Source organism: Taurulus bubalis (assembly GCF_910589615.1).
Source record: "Taurulus bubalis genome assembly, chromosome: 12".
Lineage (NCBI taxonomy): Eukaryota > Metazoa > Chordata > Actinopteri > Perciformes > Cottidae > Taurulus > Taurulus bubalis.
In genome coordinates, this window is record NC_136600.1 from 20,965,131 (window position 1) to 20,984,855 (window position 19,725).

Sequence of the window (19,725 nt, forward strand, 5' to 3'; positions counted from 1 at the left end):
TCTGGAGTTACTTAAACTTCCCTGAGCTCAGATAAACAACACTGTACAGCGTCACTGTACTTGCTGCTGGCCAGATATATTACTCCCGTGCTATAGTAAAACATGATTTCATAATGAAGTGTAAATCAAGTTCATCCCCCCCCACCCCAACAGCCAAATAGAACAATATAAAAGACACAAGCAGTGGTGTCATTCCCAGGCTGTGGAGAGAAGCTCAGCGCAGTGAAGTGAAAGTATAAACACTGGTGTGCTCTCACGGCCAGAGCAGTCTGTCAGTGAGATAAAGTTCTCTCAGGTTTATGGAAACTGTCTCAAGGTCTCTCTCACACCACACTCGCACGCACGCACGCACGCACAGAGCTGGGTGGACGATTGATGGCACCAAGCCCCGTCTCATTCACACGGCTATATCCAGAGTGTTGTCCACTGTGGCTTTTGTTATTTTACCATTCGTTGTCACTCCCACAGCAACGCTTTCTTATTGACACGTACAGTTTACACAGGATTTGTTCCTGTCACCAGTTGGGCTGGATGGACCAGAAGCTGCTGCGCACACATCACCAATAAGAGTCACGCGTTTTTAATTTAGACTGGTAAACAGTGTTCTGCAGGTCTTATAGAAGTAGATTGCCAGGTAATCACAAACAACTCATGCAGTGTAATGAACACGTATTTATTGGTTGGAATGGTAAGAAGCACAGGTTTTGTAAAATACATTTCAGAGATGCTACAACTTCCTCCTCCACTAGATGGAGATGTTGGTTAAGAATGAGTGAGAGTTTTTCTCCCACACCAACGTGAACAATAGAGGACCAGATGGCCAGTAAACAACCCAAACCTTTTCATGAATAGAGAGGATGCATTGAAGTATGAGTAAGACTGGCTGTAAACAAGAAAACTTTAGCCGAACGACTTCACATTCCTCATCCGGTTTAATGGGGGTAAAACGCAGGGATGTGAGCCACATCGTACAGCTGTTTCAATCAGGAGGAAACATCAGTTCATGCTTCCGAGAGGAAACAACCTCAGTTTATGCCAGATGCTCTCTATCAACGGAGAACCAACATCTCTACAGGCCACTGAAATGAAAAAGAAAAAATTGCAGTCAAAAGGCACTGGAGCAAAGTAAAGATATGTTCATTCGGGCACAACCCAGATTACAAGCAACACTTCTGAAAATTGTATTTCTAAAAGGCATATATGCAAATGCTAAGAAGCAGCTATGATTCTTAGGGGCATTTTCTTGTGTTTGGGGTCTGGTGAAGAGAAATCTCTGCCGAAAAGACAACTATGTTGAATAAAGCGAGGAAGAGGGGACGCACCAAACTCAATTCTCTATGGGACTGACTTAAGGCTAGAACACAGAACTAAAGATGAGGGCTCAAATTAATATTGCACCCAGATGAGCCTTAAGTGTCCTTGGATGACAAGCAGTGATTGGATTGCAAGCATGGTAGCTTTTGATGGCCATGTCTGTCAGCCTCACCTGCTTTTTAATCAGTAATTACCATAGGGGTTTCTCTGGCATTTCTTAATTAAATTGGACCAAATGCAATTAAAAACCACACTCTCATTCCTTTAAAAGGGCTCTGCGGAGTCCTTGTTTAGTTCTTGCTGTTAAGAGAATAAGCGGTTGAATGGTCATAGCACCGTGCCATCTCTCGCTGATCTGTACTTGATTATTTCAACGGTCAAATTAAGTTTGCTGTTTGCACAGAAAAAGGCCAAGATAGAGTTCAAGATTAAAACTTCCACTCTAACTAGAAATCAAGGTTAAAAGCGTAGACGAGGAGGCAAAGCCGTTATGTTATTGGAACAATTAAAGTTGGGGAACATTGTGATGAGAGCATGTAGTGAAGAAGCTCATTATCACGGCAGTAAATGTAGCAATGCATCTTTACTCATTACATTTAAAACAGAGGAAACACTTTCAAACACTCACCATCTAGAAAAGTCCCCAGCGCTCCAGGAGCCAACAACCACAGACACATCAGTGGTGATCTTCCCATCCGCAGTCTTCATATCATCTTTGCCGTTGTTATTGTAGTTGCCACAGGCGCCGCACATTTTACCGGACAGGCTACTGTCAATAATGACGGTGAGCTCCTGTGAAACCGAGTAGGTGACCCGCACAGAAGATCCTCTCTCGATGACCACAGCCCTGTCTGAGATGTGGACAGATATCTCACTCGTCACTTTGCTGGGAAGGGACATTTTCCTGCCATTTACCTGGATGACATGACGATTGGTGGAAAAAAGCAGGACAAACAAATTCAAGTTTAAGTTTCTGCATCAAAACGATTACTTTTACGGTTAAACATGTGACCGTGATCCCTTCCGGCTCTTCTTACCCAAGTCACGTGTTGGCTGTTCACTGTGATCTGTGTTTCCTTGAAGAACACGTATACAGCGGCAACAGCGGGTGATGCACCTTTACTGCAGACCCTGACGTCCACAACCACACGGAACCACAGCTGCGCCGCCTCGTCACACAGGGACGCCACTTCGAAAGCCCCTTGAGCTCCTACGGCTCCAGACACGCCATCAAAGGAAGTGAGGTGGCCGACTGGGCTGACGCTGCAGTGGCCCTGTTTGACGTGGCAACCTCGGGCGCCATCTCTTACGACGCAAACAGCGCCACTGGCACATGCCTGCTTCTCACACTTCACCATCCCAGAGGCCTGGCACAGACACTTGGACTTACAGTCTTTGTCCACAACTGCTTGGCCCACCTGGAAACATATATTGTGCACAAATGCTAAAATCATTCATCTTCTAGTGAATTCATTGTTTCACATGTCTATTGATGGGTTAACGCTTTGACAAGAAAAGAAAAAAGCAGTTTTTTGTTTTATGGTTAACTGTAAATTGTGAGTAAAATCTTTTACCGTAAGATATTGGCCACCGTGCACACATCCACAGTTGTCCAAGACGACACATTGGATGCCGTCGAAAACAAAGCCGTCATCACATTGGCACCCTTCAAAACAGCTTTCAGAACAAGTAAATGGGAAAATAAAGCTGGCACAGGTCCCACCGCAGGTGTCGGCACACACCTCATAGTGACTGTTTGCGGGGCAGGAAGCAGCTACAAGAGAAGAAGACATTTGTTAGATTTTGTATGTGCACCTGAAAGAAATATAAATGAATTAATATGGACAATTCTTCAGCTAAAATACTGTTGTGTGTAACTTACGGCAGAAAGAGCTGCTCCTCCATGGCTGGATGTTCACTCCTGCGCTCTGGCAGGCCACAGCGTAGGCCTGGACACTGTTACACAGAGTATCTTTGTCGCCACCCAGGGCACAAACATCAAACACGCAATCAGACACATATGCCGCTGGGTCAATGCTACTGTGGCAGACTTTGAAAGGCCCATTAGGTGCACTCATGATGCCACAGGAGTCTGCTTTCCTGTACAAGGTGGCCTTGGCCTGCTCACATCCTGGACACTGGCCTCCACAGCCGCCGCACACATTGCCAGGCAAGTCCACCACCCATGCCTTCCCGAACTCATCGACACTGTTTGTTCTTCTGCCACCGGGAAGCATGAAGTCATCGCCGCCTTTCTTGTTGTAGTTGCCGCAAAGACCACACATCTTTCCCTGGTATGTGGAAGGAACGATGACCTCGACGTAATAGACGGTGTCGTACAGGACTGTCAGTCCAAAGTCTGTCCGGACCATTATGTTGCGACCTTCCTGGGTGACTCTGAGAAGCCCATTGTTCAGGGAGAGGGGAAGGTTTAGAAGTTCATCGTCCACCTTGACAGAGGAGGTGGAGGAGATCAGAATCATTGTGAGGAAATACATAAAGATGCAAAAGTGTAACCAAACATGTTTTGGATTAAAGTTATTGAACTCACAATGACTTTCCATGGCACTTTCTGCTGGATGTAAATGACATAACCATAGACAGTCACTGCAACTGACTTGGTCACAGCCACTTTCCCATTTCCATACTTCTCATTCCCCTGAGTTACGCTGAAAGGTGTCAGCTGGCCCTTGTCATCATCACAAACCTTAGCCAACACATAGACACAGGTGCCCTGGAAATCAAACCTCCGTCCATCAAAGGAAGTGTAATGAGGGTCACCAGAAGCCACACACTTGCCTTGCCCCTCGGGGTGGCAGCCTTTCACTCCGTTGACGAGCTTACAGGTCTCCCCTTTACGGCACTTGGTATTTTGGCAAGACACCGCACCATTTTCTCCACAGGTGCATTGCGCCACACACTCGCTTTCGGGATAGAAGACGTCTCCTCTCCTGTAGTAGTGGCCATCGTAGGAGCAACCACAATCTCTCACAAGCACACAGGTATCCCCACTCAGCAGGTAGCCTTCGTCACACTCGCAGGACTCTGTGCAGGCCCGGCGGCAGGTGGCATGGGTGGGTAAGCTGGCACAGGTGGCTGGGCAGCCCGTGGCACACAATGTATAATGGCTGTTAGCTGGGCACACCATTGCTGTGGGATGGGATGAGAAATGGAAGAGAGGAACACGATGAAATATGGGAGAGATATTTTGAAACAAGAAATTGGAAATCAAACACAAATGAAACGTAAAACCACAAAATCTCAAACTCACGACAGAAGGTATCTGTTCTCCAGGAGCCGATGGTGATTCCTTGGCTCTGACAGGCAGAGACATAGACTCCCACAGCATCACAGACTGATCCACGGTGGCCATGGTATTGACAGGCATCATACACACAGTCCTCCAGGTAAGGAGCAGGGTCCACACGACTGTGACAATCTCTGAAAGGCCCTGCCTTGTCAGCGATAATACCACAGTACTTCTGGGCTTGGTACTCTTTCCTGTGGGAGTCTGAACAGGCCTGGCACCATGCCCCCTGGCAGACTGATGAGCAGCCTGGTACGAGGGCCACCTGCCAGCTCTCCCCCAACTTGGCTCCATTTGTGGCAGTCTGGCCGTTCCGCATGGTCAGATCATCCTGAGCGTTCCCGTTGTAGTTGCCGCACAGGCCGCAGACTGCGCCCTGGTAGTTGCCGGGCAGAGTAATGCTCACTGTGCTACGCCAGTCAAAGGTCACGGTGATACCAGCAACTGTCTCTACCACGGCTGTCCGGCCGCTGAGAAACACATCCAGCTCATTATTGTAATCCAGTGGTAGTGAAGTGAGCTGCCCATTGAGCTAAGGAGCAGAAAGCGAGGGAGGGAGAAATATTTTTAGGAGATTATAGATTTAATAATTCTGCAGTCCTCGCTAATCCATTCTAATGTGCAGTTAAATCTTAGTTTAATTAAGTCTGCCCGGATCAAAATTTGAATATGCAATTAAATATATATGCAGACGAGCATGAGAGATGTTAGAATTAGCACAATGACAGAAGGTATTATCATCCACCCATTTGAATGAGACTCAGAATATCTGTCCTGTGTTTATTTTTAATACTGTAACTACATGTTGTGTCCCATTTATTTCCTCTCCAAAAATCCACACGAAAACCAGATCACTTATTTCATCTTTTATCGCCCATATGCTTAACTTTATCCATACCGCCGCATCCATACTTACCAGGACCTTGGAGGGGTATTCTCTGCTGACGCTGAGGGTGATGCCATACATGGAAAGCGTGACAGTCTTTGTGTAGGACACGGCCTTGCTTCCCCGGTGGTCATTCTGCACGGTCACCTTGAATGGCTCTAGCCCTGGCTGCTGCGAGCACAGACCCGCCAGCTGATATACACATGTGCCCTGGAAGTCAAACTTGCGGCCGTCAAAACTTCGGTAGTGTGGGTCACCTGAGGATGTGCACGTGGCGTGACTGATGGGTCGGCAGGCACGCTCTCCATCCACTACGGCGCACGTCTCCTTGGCCGAGCAGGAGGCCTCGCGGCATGTCACCATGCCCAGGGTCGCGTCGCACTCACAGAGGCGACCGCAAACCTCGTCAGCCCAAAAGCGCTGACCGACTTTGTAGTAACGCCCCTGATAGGAGCAACCGCACGTTTTAGCCGGCACACAGACACCAGCGCTGAGGGCGTAACCCTTATCACACACACAGGCCTCCACACAGGCGCCGTCACAGGTCTTCTTTTGCTCAGGGAATGGGCAGGACGGCTGGCACGGGCTGGCACAGTCTTCATAGTGGCTGTGACGCTGGCAGCTCATTGCTGGATAGAAATTAAAGGAGTTAATTCAATATTTAACACTTTAAGGTTGAATATTTAAGGTATATTTAACACTTTAAGGTATGGACCTATATAGGTCCTTTTTTAGAAATTTATTTAAACTGTGTAAAACAATACAATAATCATGAACAAATATATTGATGCTACACATCAAATTAAACAAGAGAACCTGGGCTACAATAATTAGTCAGCCATTTCAACACAACTCAAACACCAACTAAAATAATTATTAAAATGAAATAGTTATAATTTTGTCACGAGTCAGCCTACTCTGCAAGTTTCCGGAACAGATTCCAAATCTATTCACCAAATCCCTCCGCTGCAAAGCATCACCGAGATATGAACCAAAGAACACAGCAACATAAATCGCTGAGTCAGCCAATTTTGTAACTTTTTTAATTTTTAAATGCATTTCCCTCAGTGTATCCACACTGATACAAGTTTATTGAACACCATAAGTCATATGAATGTGACATATAAGGTTTGCTACATGAAAAAATTCAAATGTCACAGATGCGCGAAAATATGCGCAAATGTGTCGAAATGCAAATCTTTGAAACCTCGCCTGAATTCTCTCTGTACTTTACCCAATCTGACTTTGTTCTGCTTCACTTTTTCAAGTGAAAACAGTGCAGAGAGACTGTTCACATATTGTGTTATGATTTGGGAAAGCCTCAGGGTTCTTAGTGAAGCATCATTTCAAGGAGATAATCATCCTGAAAGGGCTTTTTTCAGGATGAGGCGGACCTGAAACTTCTATTTTTTCTGTGTTTCAATCTTTATTTACTCTTAGCCAGCAACATATATGCTAATATTTACACAACTGACCAAAAGCTCACAAGGATTGCCTTTATTATAACACCAAAATTATTCAAATAGCCCTTGTGGTTGCAGAGATACACCCTTTTTAGTTTGGGTATGCTATTTCGAGCTAAATCCTAAAAAATGCCTTGGTGCTTAACGGGGCTTAACGGGTTAATTCAATATTTAATTGAAATCTTTGAAGAGGATGAATCAGGGAGATTCTCGGAAATACTCACGGCAGCCAAACTTTTTCCTCCAGCCCTTGATTACGATTCCGTCCTCACGACACTGCTGACTGTAAGAGGCAAATGCCTGGCACAGCATCTTTTTGTCTCCCTTATTCAGACACATATCATACACACAGTTGTTCATGAAGGCCTGGGGGTCCAATTTTCCATGACATTTCGCAAACATGTTATTGGTCTTGGCTACGAGGCCCCGACAGAGAGCCTCAGTCTCATAGAGCTTTTTCTGATTATCGTCACATGTAGGACAGTTTTTCGTACACGTGTCCTGGCAAACATGGTCCTTGTCCTGGTCAGGCGTTTGCCAGCTCTTGCCCCACTCTATTACCGAGGAGACCGCTTTGCCGGCTGGGTTCTGGAGCTCATCACGGTTGATACCGTTGAAGTTGCCACACAGACCACAGACATTGCTGTAGTAGCTGCTGGGCAGCTTGATGACCAGCTCCGATTTCCAGTCATAGGAGACAACCAGGCCAAAGTGTGTGTCCACCACTGCAGTGTTACCACGCTGAAACACCGACACCTCCCCTTCACCCTCTTCCAGTTCCACAGGAAGATTCAACAGCTCCCCGTTCACCTAAAGGGAATATACCAGAACAATATAAATAATGTAAACGCTACTACAGGTCAAACACATCGGACGAGAAATCTTACCGTGACTTGACCAACTTGGTTCTTGCGGAGAGTGATGGTGAACCCATACACAGACACATCTACCTCCCTGACATAAGAAACCGCTGTGTTTCCCCGGTTATCATTCCTCTCTGTGACTGAGAACGGAACTAGACCATCCAGATTCCCGCAGGTCTTGGAGATAACGTACTTGCAGGTGCCCTGGAAGTTAAAGTCGTAACCATCAAATGTGTGGTAATGGGGGTCACCCCAGGCCCAGCATACGCCTGTGGACTCAGGGACGCAGAGAGCGTCACCCTTCTCAACACGGCACTTCTCTTTGACCCGACACTTGGCATCTTTGCAGGGATCTACACAAGAAAAACACAAAAGGAACATATATAGGAACTCGCAATCTAACTCCAAACTAATTCAACATTTTCCGTACATTTATTGACCGTTAAGGACTGGTTAATACAAAGATACAGTATTAGTGTCTTGCCTGTGTTGTAGCATGCCCGGATGCCTTTCTTGACCATGCATTTGGTGCTTTTAGGGCAGGAATGTTCCTCACATACGAGGCCTTTCTCTGGATTGCAGGTGCACTTTGTGTTACAGTCTTCCTCAAACTCCACTTCACCAGGCTGGGGACATATAGCAGTTTATTACACAGGGGGAAATAATAGAAGAAAATGAGGAGGTTATAGCGGAGTATTTCATGTTTACGTTTAAGTTTACCTCCACTTCAGACTTCATATACTTACATACATAAATTGCATTTTTGCACTCCCCTATTGTTTGTTTATTGTTTGTTTTATTTACACCCCACACACTTAATATAGACATATGTACTTCTACTGTTTACGTTTGATTTCATTCCTAAATGAATACTGTTTTTTTCTTTCACCCCAGCTATTTTATTTTATTTGCTATTATTATTATTGTATATATCTTTCATTCCTGTTGTTTTTATATCTTATTTTTGTCTGTAAATTGCTGCTACGTCGACACCAAATTTTCCCTCTGGGATTAATAAAGTATATATTCATTCATTCATTCATAGCAGAGTATTTCATCCTTATCAACCGACCTACAAATTAAGACAATCTGCTAATTAAGTCTCAGGAGAAATCCTCAGTGCACATATCTACGATCGGACTGGCTCATGTCCAACACTATAGAAAAACCAAAGGCCTCTTAATTGCCATGTCAGCATGAATGTTGCTATTGGTAGTATCTGCTTTTGCCATATAATGTGTACATTAGCGTATATGGAATGGCTTTTTTTGTACAGACAGCGCCGTTGAATTGTACCTTGTACGTTCTCCCATTGTCATAGCAGCCACACTCAGTCTCTTGAACACACGCTTGTCCATTAAAGAAGAAGCCAGCATCACATTCACAGCCCTCTGTACAGCTGGTGGAGCACTGTACAATCTCTGTGAGGCCTGCGCAGGATGCAGAGCAGGTGTCTGCACACACCTCATAGTGACTGTTGGCCGGGCATTTCATGGCTGAAATAAATAATCACAAGCCAGGGAAAATATGGATTAAAAAGTGTGCTTGTATTTAATAAATACACTATTAATTCAATATGGCTAATGAGGAAAAAAAAAGGGAATTCCTCTTTGTCACTTACGACAGAATGAAGCCGTCCTCCAGGTTTTGATGTCCACTCCTGCCATGTGACAGTTGAAGGCGTAGGCTGCTATGCTGTCGCACAGCACCTTTCCATCACCGTCAGAGGCGCACACATCGAACACACAGTCAAGGAAGTACGGCTGTGGGTCCAGTTTACTATGGCAGGCTGCAAAAGGGCCTTTGGTTGCTGTAGCAATGCCGCAGTAAGTGGGCTTTGAAAACACAGCCTTGCGAGTTGGGTCACATAGAGGACAGTTATTCCCTTCGCAGCCATTCTCACACACCACATTAGGGATGGTGACCTTCCATGACTTTCCAAACACATTCACGTTGTTGGAGAGCCGACGGTTGGGCATTTGGAAGTCATCTTTCTTGTCCCCGTTGAAGTTGCCACACAGCCCACAGACCTTACCACGGTAATTACCAGGCACTGTGACGGTCACTTGATAAACCAGGTCATAATTTACAAGCAGCCCGAAATCTGTTGCAATTATATACCGCCGGCCTTCTTGATAGACCTGCACTGCTCCATCTTTAAGATTCACAGGAAGGCGGTTAAACACTCCATTTACCTAAAAGAAAAAGACTTATTTAAACAAAATACCACCTGATGTTGAACTATTTATGCTAAGCTAGTTCCACATCTCTCAACCATCTGCAACTGAATGAAACAAGCAATGCATTTCACTGTATGTATATATATATATATATATATATATATATATATATATATATATATATATATATATATATATATATAATATGAAGCTCATTTAAAATGAAGACCAAGTGTTGTTGCTCACCAGGACTCCAGACATCTTGTTCCTCATGATGAGAGTGAAGCCGTAGACCTCCACAGCAACCAGCTTGGTGACGGACACTATTTTTTTGTTCCTCATCTGGTTCCATCGCACGTTCTCCACCTGAACAGAAAAGGCCACCAGGTGGGTGCCTTCCAGCCCACAGCTCTTGGAGAGTGTGTAGGTGCAGGTGCCCTGGAAATCGAATGTTCGCCCATCAAAAGAGCGATAATGGGGGTCACCGGCGGCCTGGCACACGCCCTTACCAACAGGATGGCATTTTTGGACGCCGTTCTCCACTTTGCACTTCTCATTCGGGCCACATGCAAACTTCTTGCACTCAACCTGAGAAAGACAGTTTCAAAACAAGAGAAATGTATTAAACATCCAACAAATCAATTTCCACTGATCAGTATCAAATCCTAATTTTTCAAAGTGTCCTTTCAGTATCCATTACCTCGCCATCTTGTGTGCACTTGCACTCCTCCTGACACTGCCCATTGGGATAAAACACTTGGCCAATGTGGTAGTAACGGTCATTGTAGGCGCAGCCACACTGTGAGAAGGGAATGCAGCGATCTCCACTGAGGATGTACCCCTCGTCACAGGAACAGCCCTCTTCACACAGATCTCCGCAACCTTGAGGAGGGCTCAGACTCTGGCAAGAGGCAGGACAGCTGGTTGCACACACTTCAAAGTGGCTGTGGATTGAACATTTCACCGCTGTACACAGTGGATGCAGAAGACAATGTGAATGAGTACAGATCTCAAAGACTCCGATTACAAACATAAAAACCAAGAAAAGGAAGAAACACATTGAATTATACATAGAAACAGGAGCAGTGAAGAAACTAAAGAGGTTCATTGAATCATTTGTACTTTATACACTGCTACAGTAAATTATGCCCACTTGGCCTTTTTTGTAAATAATTTTATTGAAATGAATGCATGTCTCACCACAGAACTGACTGGTCCTCCAGCTGTACACCGTGGCCCCCACAGCTTGGCAGGCAGATGTGTATGATGTAATAGCCTGACACAGAACATCCTTTCTGCCCTTATACAAGCATACGTCATAAACACAGTCTTCAAAATAGTCAGCTGGGTCCACCTTGGCATGGCAGTCACGGAACGGCCCTTTGGGGTCATTCAACATCCCGCAGAAATCGCCTTTTTCATATTGAACCTTCTGGGTAATGTCACAATCAGGACACACCCCTTTACAGCCATCGACACAGCCTGGGATCTCTGCCACTCGCCAGCTTCCTCCAAAATCGGCTGGCGAGACAGGTCTGTCACCATTCTTTGGCATCAGGTCATCCTGGGGTTTTCCGTTGTAGTTACCACAGAGGCCACACACGGCTCCCATGTAGTTGCTTGGCAGTGTTACATACACAGCGCTTTGCCAGTTGAAGGATACTTTGAGGCCGAAGTCTGTGGTGAGCAAAGCCGCCCAGCCGCTCTTATACACAGATACCCGTCCTCCATCCAGTTTTATGGGCAGGTTGACCAGCTCATTATTTACCTGGGAAATAATATATAAATATATATAAACATTAAAGTGTCTTGCAGAAAAGATTACATTATAGTATAGTTCTTACCATAATCAGGCCCTTGTGTGTCTTTGTAATGACAATGCTGAGGGAGTACACCTTGATCTCCACTAACTTGGTGAAGGAGACCACCTTGTTGCCCCGGTAATCATTCTGCACCAGCACTTCAAAGGGCACCAACTCTGGGTCCTTTGAGCAGAGTGCAGCCAGTTGGTACACACAGGTGCCCTGGAAGTTAAACTTCTTCTTGTCAAAGGTCACGTAATGGGGGTCACCTGTGGCCTGACAGGTGCTGTGTGAGACTGCCTGGCACTTTCTAATACCCTCAACCACCTGGCACTTCTGCCCTGCCCCGCAGCCTTTATCCTGGCACTCCACACGTTTGCTTCCAGCAACACATGTACACCTTCGCCGACAGTCCTGGTCAGCCCAGAATGACTCGCCAGCAGGAATGCTTCGACCCTCGTAGGTACAACCACACTTAGCAGCAGGCACACACTGACCTCCGCTCAAGACAAAACCTGCGTCACAGGTGCAGGCCTGCACACAGGGGCGTTTGCATTTGGAGGGAGCTTTTGGGTCTGAGCAGGTGGCAGGACAAGCATTGCCACAGAGCTCATAGTGGCTATTGGCTGGACACTTCGCAGCTTTAGGGAGAAGACAGAGTATTAGATGTGATGAATACTATGTACAACAAGCAAGATTTTTTTTAAATGTTCATTAATTTAGATATTACTTACGACATTTTGCTATCTTCCTCCAATCTTGAACCTGGATCCCAGCATTCTGGCAGGCTTCAGTATACGTCTCCAATGCCCTGCAGAGGAAATGTCGAAGGCCGCCTCCCATGCATACATCATATTTACAGTTCTCCAGGTATACTTGCGGGTCAATGACGGCATGACATTTACTGAATGGCCCATTTAGTATCAGTGTGATGAGCCCACAAAACAAGTCACCCTCCCACATCTTCATCTGGCTGTTTTCACAGCGCTCACAACCACCCACACACTCATCTTTGCACCGCGGATCTCCCACCAGCCCCGGCACCTTCCAGCTGCTCCCAAAGGCCACAGCCCCCCCTGCCGGAGTGCCGGAGGGTGTGGTGAAATCATCCTTGGGGTTGTCATTGAAGTTGCCACAGAGACCACAAGTCTTTCCAGCGTAACTCCCGGACAAAGTGACCACGAGATGGTGTTCCCAGTCATAACGGACAGTCAGGCCAAAGTCAGTCTCAATGACCACAGAGCGACCGCTCTGAAACATAGTCAGTTTGCCGTTGTTCAAGGTTACAGGCAAACTCCAAAGACTGTTGTCAATCTGGACATAATAAAATAGAAAATATGTTAACTACAGTCATAATCTATTCATTTAAATTGATGCATTTTAATGTCTAAATAATTGAAGTTAATAGATTGTTATTCTTTCAAACACACATATTTAAAATATTTTGAATTAAATCTTATGTCGTACTAACAGAAAGGAAGCCTTACCCTTAAACGACCCGTCTCAGACCGCACTACTGTGATCGTGACGCCATACACCTTCACTGTGACCACGGCAACATACGACACCCTGAGGCTACCCCTGTTCTCATTTTGGGCGAGGACCTCAAAGGCTGGAAGCTGATTATCCTTCCCACAGTTTTTAGCAATAACGTATGTACAGGTACCCATGAAGTTAAATTGTTGGCCGTCAAAGGTGCGGTAGTGGGGATCTCCCATGGCCCAGCAGGTACCTGGCTTCTTTTCCACGGCCTTGGGGACACAGGAGGGATACCCACCCTTCACTTCGCACACCTCATTGGCACTGCAGGTGATACTGCTGCAGGGCAAAGATCCACTTCCTGGAAAGTCATAGAAAATATATAATTAATGTCCACATCATTACTGTTCCTGTATGTGTAATGTAAAAGATGTAATCTAGCCAATGATTGTATTATATTTTACGACAATATCTGCTTTTTCCTAAACAGCTATAGCATGTGCACCTTACCTGGCTGTACACATTGTCCTATGGAACCATAACCATTCATCTGGCTGACTCCTACACTGTAGAGGGCAAAGCGGGAACCAGAGCTGGACATAGTGCGTCTATTGTTGCCAGGCTTTTGTTTGTAGGACATATCTGCCCACGAGAAATCTGTCCCTGCCACCTTTTGCCACTGGACACTACGGGGGATGTTTGCACCATCAAAACTTAGCTTTGCCACCGCACTGGTCTCTGCCACAATCAGGGCATGGTTTTCAAAGCCGCCCATAGCCTCCAGTGAGTAAGAGGAGCAGAAGCGGTCTGTGGGCAGGATGGTCATCAAGAAAGGGTCGTAATATTGCATCCAGTTCCGTGTGACACCGTTGAAGAGCAGGAGAACCTGGATGCCGTGATCAGCCTGAATTGACAGTGTTTCAGGATTCTGGGAGTGGATCTCCGATACTTGCCCCCGAGTCAAAGTCAAAACATCTTTACGGTTGTCGTGTTGGACGGTGACCCGTGTGGGCTGGGAGGCCTGAAGGAAAACGCTGTCAAATCTCTTCTGGAAGGTCAGGGGAGGCACGATGAAGCTGGATCCCCACCTATTAACTGGCAGCAGCTGCTCATACACGTGGTTGCATTTGGCAAAGCGCCAGGTGCACGAGTGACCCGTGACAACAGCAACAGGGTGCTGGGAGGCAACTCTGGTGCCAGAGAGTTCATACGGGCTCTGGAGCTGGACGCTCTCGTACGGCTGGAGATCTATCACCATTCGGCTGCCGCTCCCATAGACGCGGCCCTGGAACCTGATGGAGCCGGTTGGGAAAACTTCCACTTTGTTGCTCTGTTTTCCATTTGTCACAGAGAACTCTTTATAGGTGCCATAGGGGGTCCCGGCAGGTGTGAAGATGAAATATTCTGTACCCCATTCAGTAACCGGATACACCACAGAGGTGTCTGCTGTGTACAGCTTGTAGTTGAAAGAGGTTACAGTCACATCTGCCGAGGCTTCAATCTGCACCGTGTTGGGATACTTCTGGCTGCCGTACATCTCAACACCAGCAGGGAGAGTGATGGTGACCCTTTCTCCGGCATTAAGAATTTTCTCTTGCTTGAATTTTAAGGGAGGCACTTGCACTGTCACTTTAGCATTGGCCTGGACAGCGGTGATGTATAGCTGAAAGCGAGGAGTGTCGTAGTTTTTAGCATAATTCTGAATGAATGACAGGACGAACTCTCTCCCTGCCCATCCGGCGTTAGATGGACCTGGCAGACGGGAAGGAAGAGCAAGGACACAGGCAGAAAAACACGTCAGAAGAAGACTTTGTTTCAAGTCACTTAGAATGAAGACGTTGGGCAGAAAATTGCTCCTCACAAATCTTGTGTGTGAAGAAAACATGTCAAAAAATTAAGAAATGAATGAGACAATTTGTGCCAAGGCAATCAAAGGATTCACAGGCTGGAAATACAAAACTTGGCTCGAGACTTCTTGGATTGCATACACAGTACAAAGAAACAATAGGACATCAAACAGAATGTGACTAAAAATACCTTCATTTCAAAGTTAAAAAGCAAGGATGAATGCTATTCTATAAAGGATGGATTGCTTTCCCCTTGATAACCATTGTGAGAGATTTAGACTGGGGAATAGTCACTTGACTGCTTCTCAACAGCACTCAATAAGTCACTTGCGCAGACAATATAATTGCATAATGGAAATATTATCAATATCTGTGCCTTTGCTGTGAAAAGAATTTTTTTCTGGGCTCAGCCAGGGCCTGGGGGATTTAGATTACACTCCTGTTTCACCCATTCAGTATAATAGTTCCAACTCAATAGCAGCTGAAGGTAAATGCTATTCCCAACAAAAGCAAATTTCAATTTAGATGGCTATCCTTTATGTGCTGCTCTCTCGAATTCTTCACCTGTTTAACATTCTGCTTCATACACTGAAGCACCTGGAAAGGCCGCACAACAATGCTCTCAACTGATGGGGTTGACAACCTGGATAAATTGCTTCAAATTGAGCAATCACTTGGCTACAACGTCCTGCGGGGGAATTTTGCGCCGAGGTTTGAGAAATGCTGCTGTGATTGATTAATTGGGCAAAGCCACGTTCAGTTGGTTTTAGGAGTTGTTAATGGTGGGCAGGCTTTTGATAGATAAAAGAAAAGAAAGATTTCCCTGAGTTTAAAAATGGACATCACTGAGTGTTTGTTCAGTTTAACACAGCTTAAAATCAGCTGTGACAAATTGGAAAGACAAGCAAAGTTGTATCACATAAAAATTAAAATCAGTAACATTCAAGTGGGTTGTGCTGAAAGAAAAATAAAATGACTTACAGCTGAGTAAAGCCCCCAAAGCACAAAACAACAACAGGCTGCCCATTGCTGAAAGACAGACATTTTTGTTTTAGTTACAATTAAAAAATATAAATGCATTCATTTTACCAAACAGCCCAATAAATAATCTCAGAATGAGCCGTGCTTACCTGCCAAAATGCAAAATGTGAAATGCTTTTTAAAAATTCCATCCTTTTATGTACTCCCGACAGACAAAAACACAACCAATCAAAATCCTTGAAGTTCAACAGTAACAACTTTGAAAAAAATACAAAGGCAGAACTTGGCATTGAATTACAGGTCCTGCTGTATGTTGACATAGGTGTGAGGTCTAATACTACACGTATAGTGCTACTACACTACATATAGTGAATCATCTTTTTGCTGCAGTGAGAACTGATAAGAGGAATCTAGTGAAAATCCTTGTGACCACCTAAATAATCTGTATAGCTGTAGAAGATAGACATTTGTACGTATGGTTAACACTAAATACTGTATTTAAAGGGACATAATTAACCTTCTTTAAAAGGTTTTCTATGATTACAATCATTATAATTAAGTTTATTCAACATCTTCAGCAGAAATCCCAATGCCATTTGACGTGAACAGGTCAATTTGATAATTTGCTCATATTAATCTGTATTGTATATCCTGGTCGAACCAAATAATATCCATTTTAGAGTAGCCAAAGCAAAAATATGATTAGATCAAAATCATAAGTCTAATTTGATAATAGGGCTAGGTTTTGAAGAATAAATAAAATATGTAGAATATCATTAATGTCTCACATCACACAGCTACATGCATTTCTAAACGCTAGTTTCGTCTAGTAAAAACATACATTTTAATTTTAAGAGAAAAAAAAATCGAGCTGTGATGCAATTGCATCTTAATAAGTGTGAAATATAAATGTTAAATACTGAAATAAAAAAAAAGTTTCCTCTCTGTATCCTTAATTCACCCTTAAGTGTTTCTATCAGTTTGAGAAAAACCTTAACCATACATCCTATTGTGCATTGCATGCCTACGCACCCTGCTCAATTCAGAAATCACAAGTTCTGCCACTGTTTATATCCTGTCCTTTATACCAGATTATGTATATAAACAAAGACGTGCCCTTGTCATGCTTGAACGATAAACATAATCCTATGAACTTGATCGATCAAATCATAATTAAAATAACATTTCTGCTGAGTGGCAGTAGTTGGGTTTAATGGGCGGTATCTGTTGGTTTTGTCTGTCACCCAAGAAGAACAGCACATAGTGGAGGGTGCTCCAATCATTAATGACATAAAGTAAATATTACTTGGCCCTCACAAATTTGCATTAGATTAAGAAAACAAACAAAAAAAAACTCAAATATTGAATTCGTGCTCTTTTTGTCAGAACCCTTGGGCAGGGCAACAGTACGCCTGGTTATTGTACACATTGTGGATTTAGATAAAAAAGGCGGGCCCTCATTGCCACCGAATAAACATTGGCCAGAAATTACCTTATTTAAAAAAGGTGTGTGGGCCTAACTGATAAGAGTGCTGCCAGTATTACGTACAATTTATGAGAAGGGCATATTATCCAATAGAGTTTAAATGACAGAAATACAAATTATTTTTGTAATTAACCGTTCAACAATACATATTATTCAGGACATAAAAATGGTCAGTCAGCATCCAGTGAAGCCACTGTGCAAAGAGAACATATTCATGATTACAGGGACAGCCCTGACAGCAGGATGTGAGGGATGGAGACAAAGCGTCCATTCATCTGTGGGATGAAACGGGGAGTTAGGATCTTTTTTATGCATTTTCTAAATATATTTTTCAGTTTCTGGCAATGAAAACTCTTGGTGGAGTTACACCTTCACTGTTCCGTCCTGTATGATAAATGATGATCCATGCAGTAGGAGTTGAAACACAGTGACAAGCCTGGAAGGTTTCACAAGGTCCATGTAGGAGACCAGGCTGAACCAGTGTACACTTGCTTTTCTGCTCCACACATCTGGAACAAAGTCCCTGAAAGCTGCAGGTCTGCTGAGAACCTCAGCTCCTTTAAATCCAGATTGAAGACTTCTCTGTTTGCTGTTGCCTTTAATTGAACCAGATTCAAGGATATTAATCAATTTCTGCATCTCACTGCTGCATTTTATTTCTTAAACTGCACTGCAACTTTTATTCTATTTTTTTTTACGTTTTAGAAATGAATGTTCGTAATTGTTTTTAAATCTTATTTTCTTCTGCATTATGTTTTGATGCTTTTAATGGTGTTATGTGAAGCACTTTGAATCTCCTTGTTGTTGAAATGTGCAACACAAATAAACTTGCCTTGCCTCAATGTATAATTGCTCATTAGACACAACTAATTTCATAGCTGCTGAAATACGCAATGTGACCTTTGATTATAGGTAAAGATTCCCTTGTGAATGCAAGTATTTACATCTGTATTAAGCTTGTATATTTAATTTACCTTGATATAAGTACCATGATGAACACACCCACATGACCGTAAGGTACACACACTCCCCCTTTATACACATTTCCATTGTGGCACTCGCAGCCTTCTGAACAGCCAGTTAAAACAGGCTGAAGCAGAGCAGGGCCTGAGTTGGAGCTGGAGGCAACACACTCCTTTGGGCTGCTGCGGTCAGGACACTGCAGGGTACGAAATACAAATAATTTAAAGTGGATTCACTTAAACAGCGATCACAATTATTTAATTACCGCAAAAGGGTATTCTCTCTCCACGGTCCTCCCGCTATTCCTTTAGCCTGGCAGGATGCAGAATATGCTTCCAGTGCTATACATGAGGCCCCAGCACAAACTGCCCTGATGCCTACGTGTGTAAACATCATGCTCCACACCACTGTTCCAGCAGTGGTGACACGCTATACTATTGATCAACAGCATATCACAGACCATGTTGTCATGCGGGGACGGCCTGCATTGCATTCTCTCCCACAGGCCTTGTTGCCTCCATTGAAGTTCCCACAGAGGCCCGGAGCTGTGGCGTCATAAACAGGCGGTGCAGTGAACCTGAGGAAAAGTAAATTCAGTGTGACGATAATTACTCTGTTGCCGACTCGGTACGCTTTAAGTTTTTCATTTTCAATAGACACAATGCGTTCTTCTCCGTTCACTTGAAAGCACAAGGTCCTCTTAAGGCTGCAAAGATTGTATACAACTTATCTTTAACAAATTAATACAGATTGCAGAACTTACTTGTCTTTTTCTTTATAGTTCCAGGGTCAATTGACACTTCCATTGAACGCAAATGAAATACTATAGTCTGCTGATCTTAAGAGTGCCACTCCGGTCCTTTTTAAAGCTAAGTAGCAGGGACATGCAAGTCTTTTGAAGATGGGGCTGACAAAACATAAGTACAAGCTCCATGGTGAGGCAGAATGACACCATTGAAAGTGATGGAGCCAAAGCCAGCAAACACTTGGCACACCCCATACTGCAAGGCAAGGCCATCCTTTACTGAACAGTTTTCCATGGGGCTGCAAGCCACTTCTCCTTTATTGCTGTTACACTTTTGGCATCTTTTCTCAGAGTAGAAGTGGCCAGCAGGGTGCTACTGTCCCTCATGCATGCAGCCACAGTCAGAGAC

General features: G+C 44.4%; 1 protein-coding gene across 1 annotated transcript; it reads right to left on the minus strand.

Moving 5' to 3' along the window:
• Positions 1 to 515: 515 nt before the first annotated feature.
• Positions 516 to 19,571, minus strand: fcgbp (Fc gamma binding protein; the record flags this gene model as incomplete). The annotated part of the gene is made up of 22 exons (XM_079227333.1): positions 516 to 546; positions 1,943 to 2,229; positions 2,352 to 2,732; positions 2,889 to 3,088; positions 3,197 to 3,764; positions 3,866 to 4,464; positions 4,586 to 5,153; positions 5,538 to 6,136; positions 7,195 to 7,780; positions 7,858 to 8,186; positions 8,318 to 8,459; positions 9,130 to 9,329; positions 9,455 to 10,028; positions 10,260 to 10,601; positions 10,714 to 10,979; positions 11,214 to 11,781; positions 11,858 to 12,456; positions 12,550 to 13,066; positions 13,303 to 13,655; positions 13,805 to 15,046; positions 19,075 to 19,148; positions 19,567 to 19,571. 22 exons carry the CDS (start codon positions 19,569 to 19,571, stop codon positions 516 to 518), a joined length of 9,030 nt encoding a protein of 3,009 aa, XP_079083459.1.
• Positions 19,572 to 19,725: the final 154 nt, after the last annotated feature.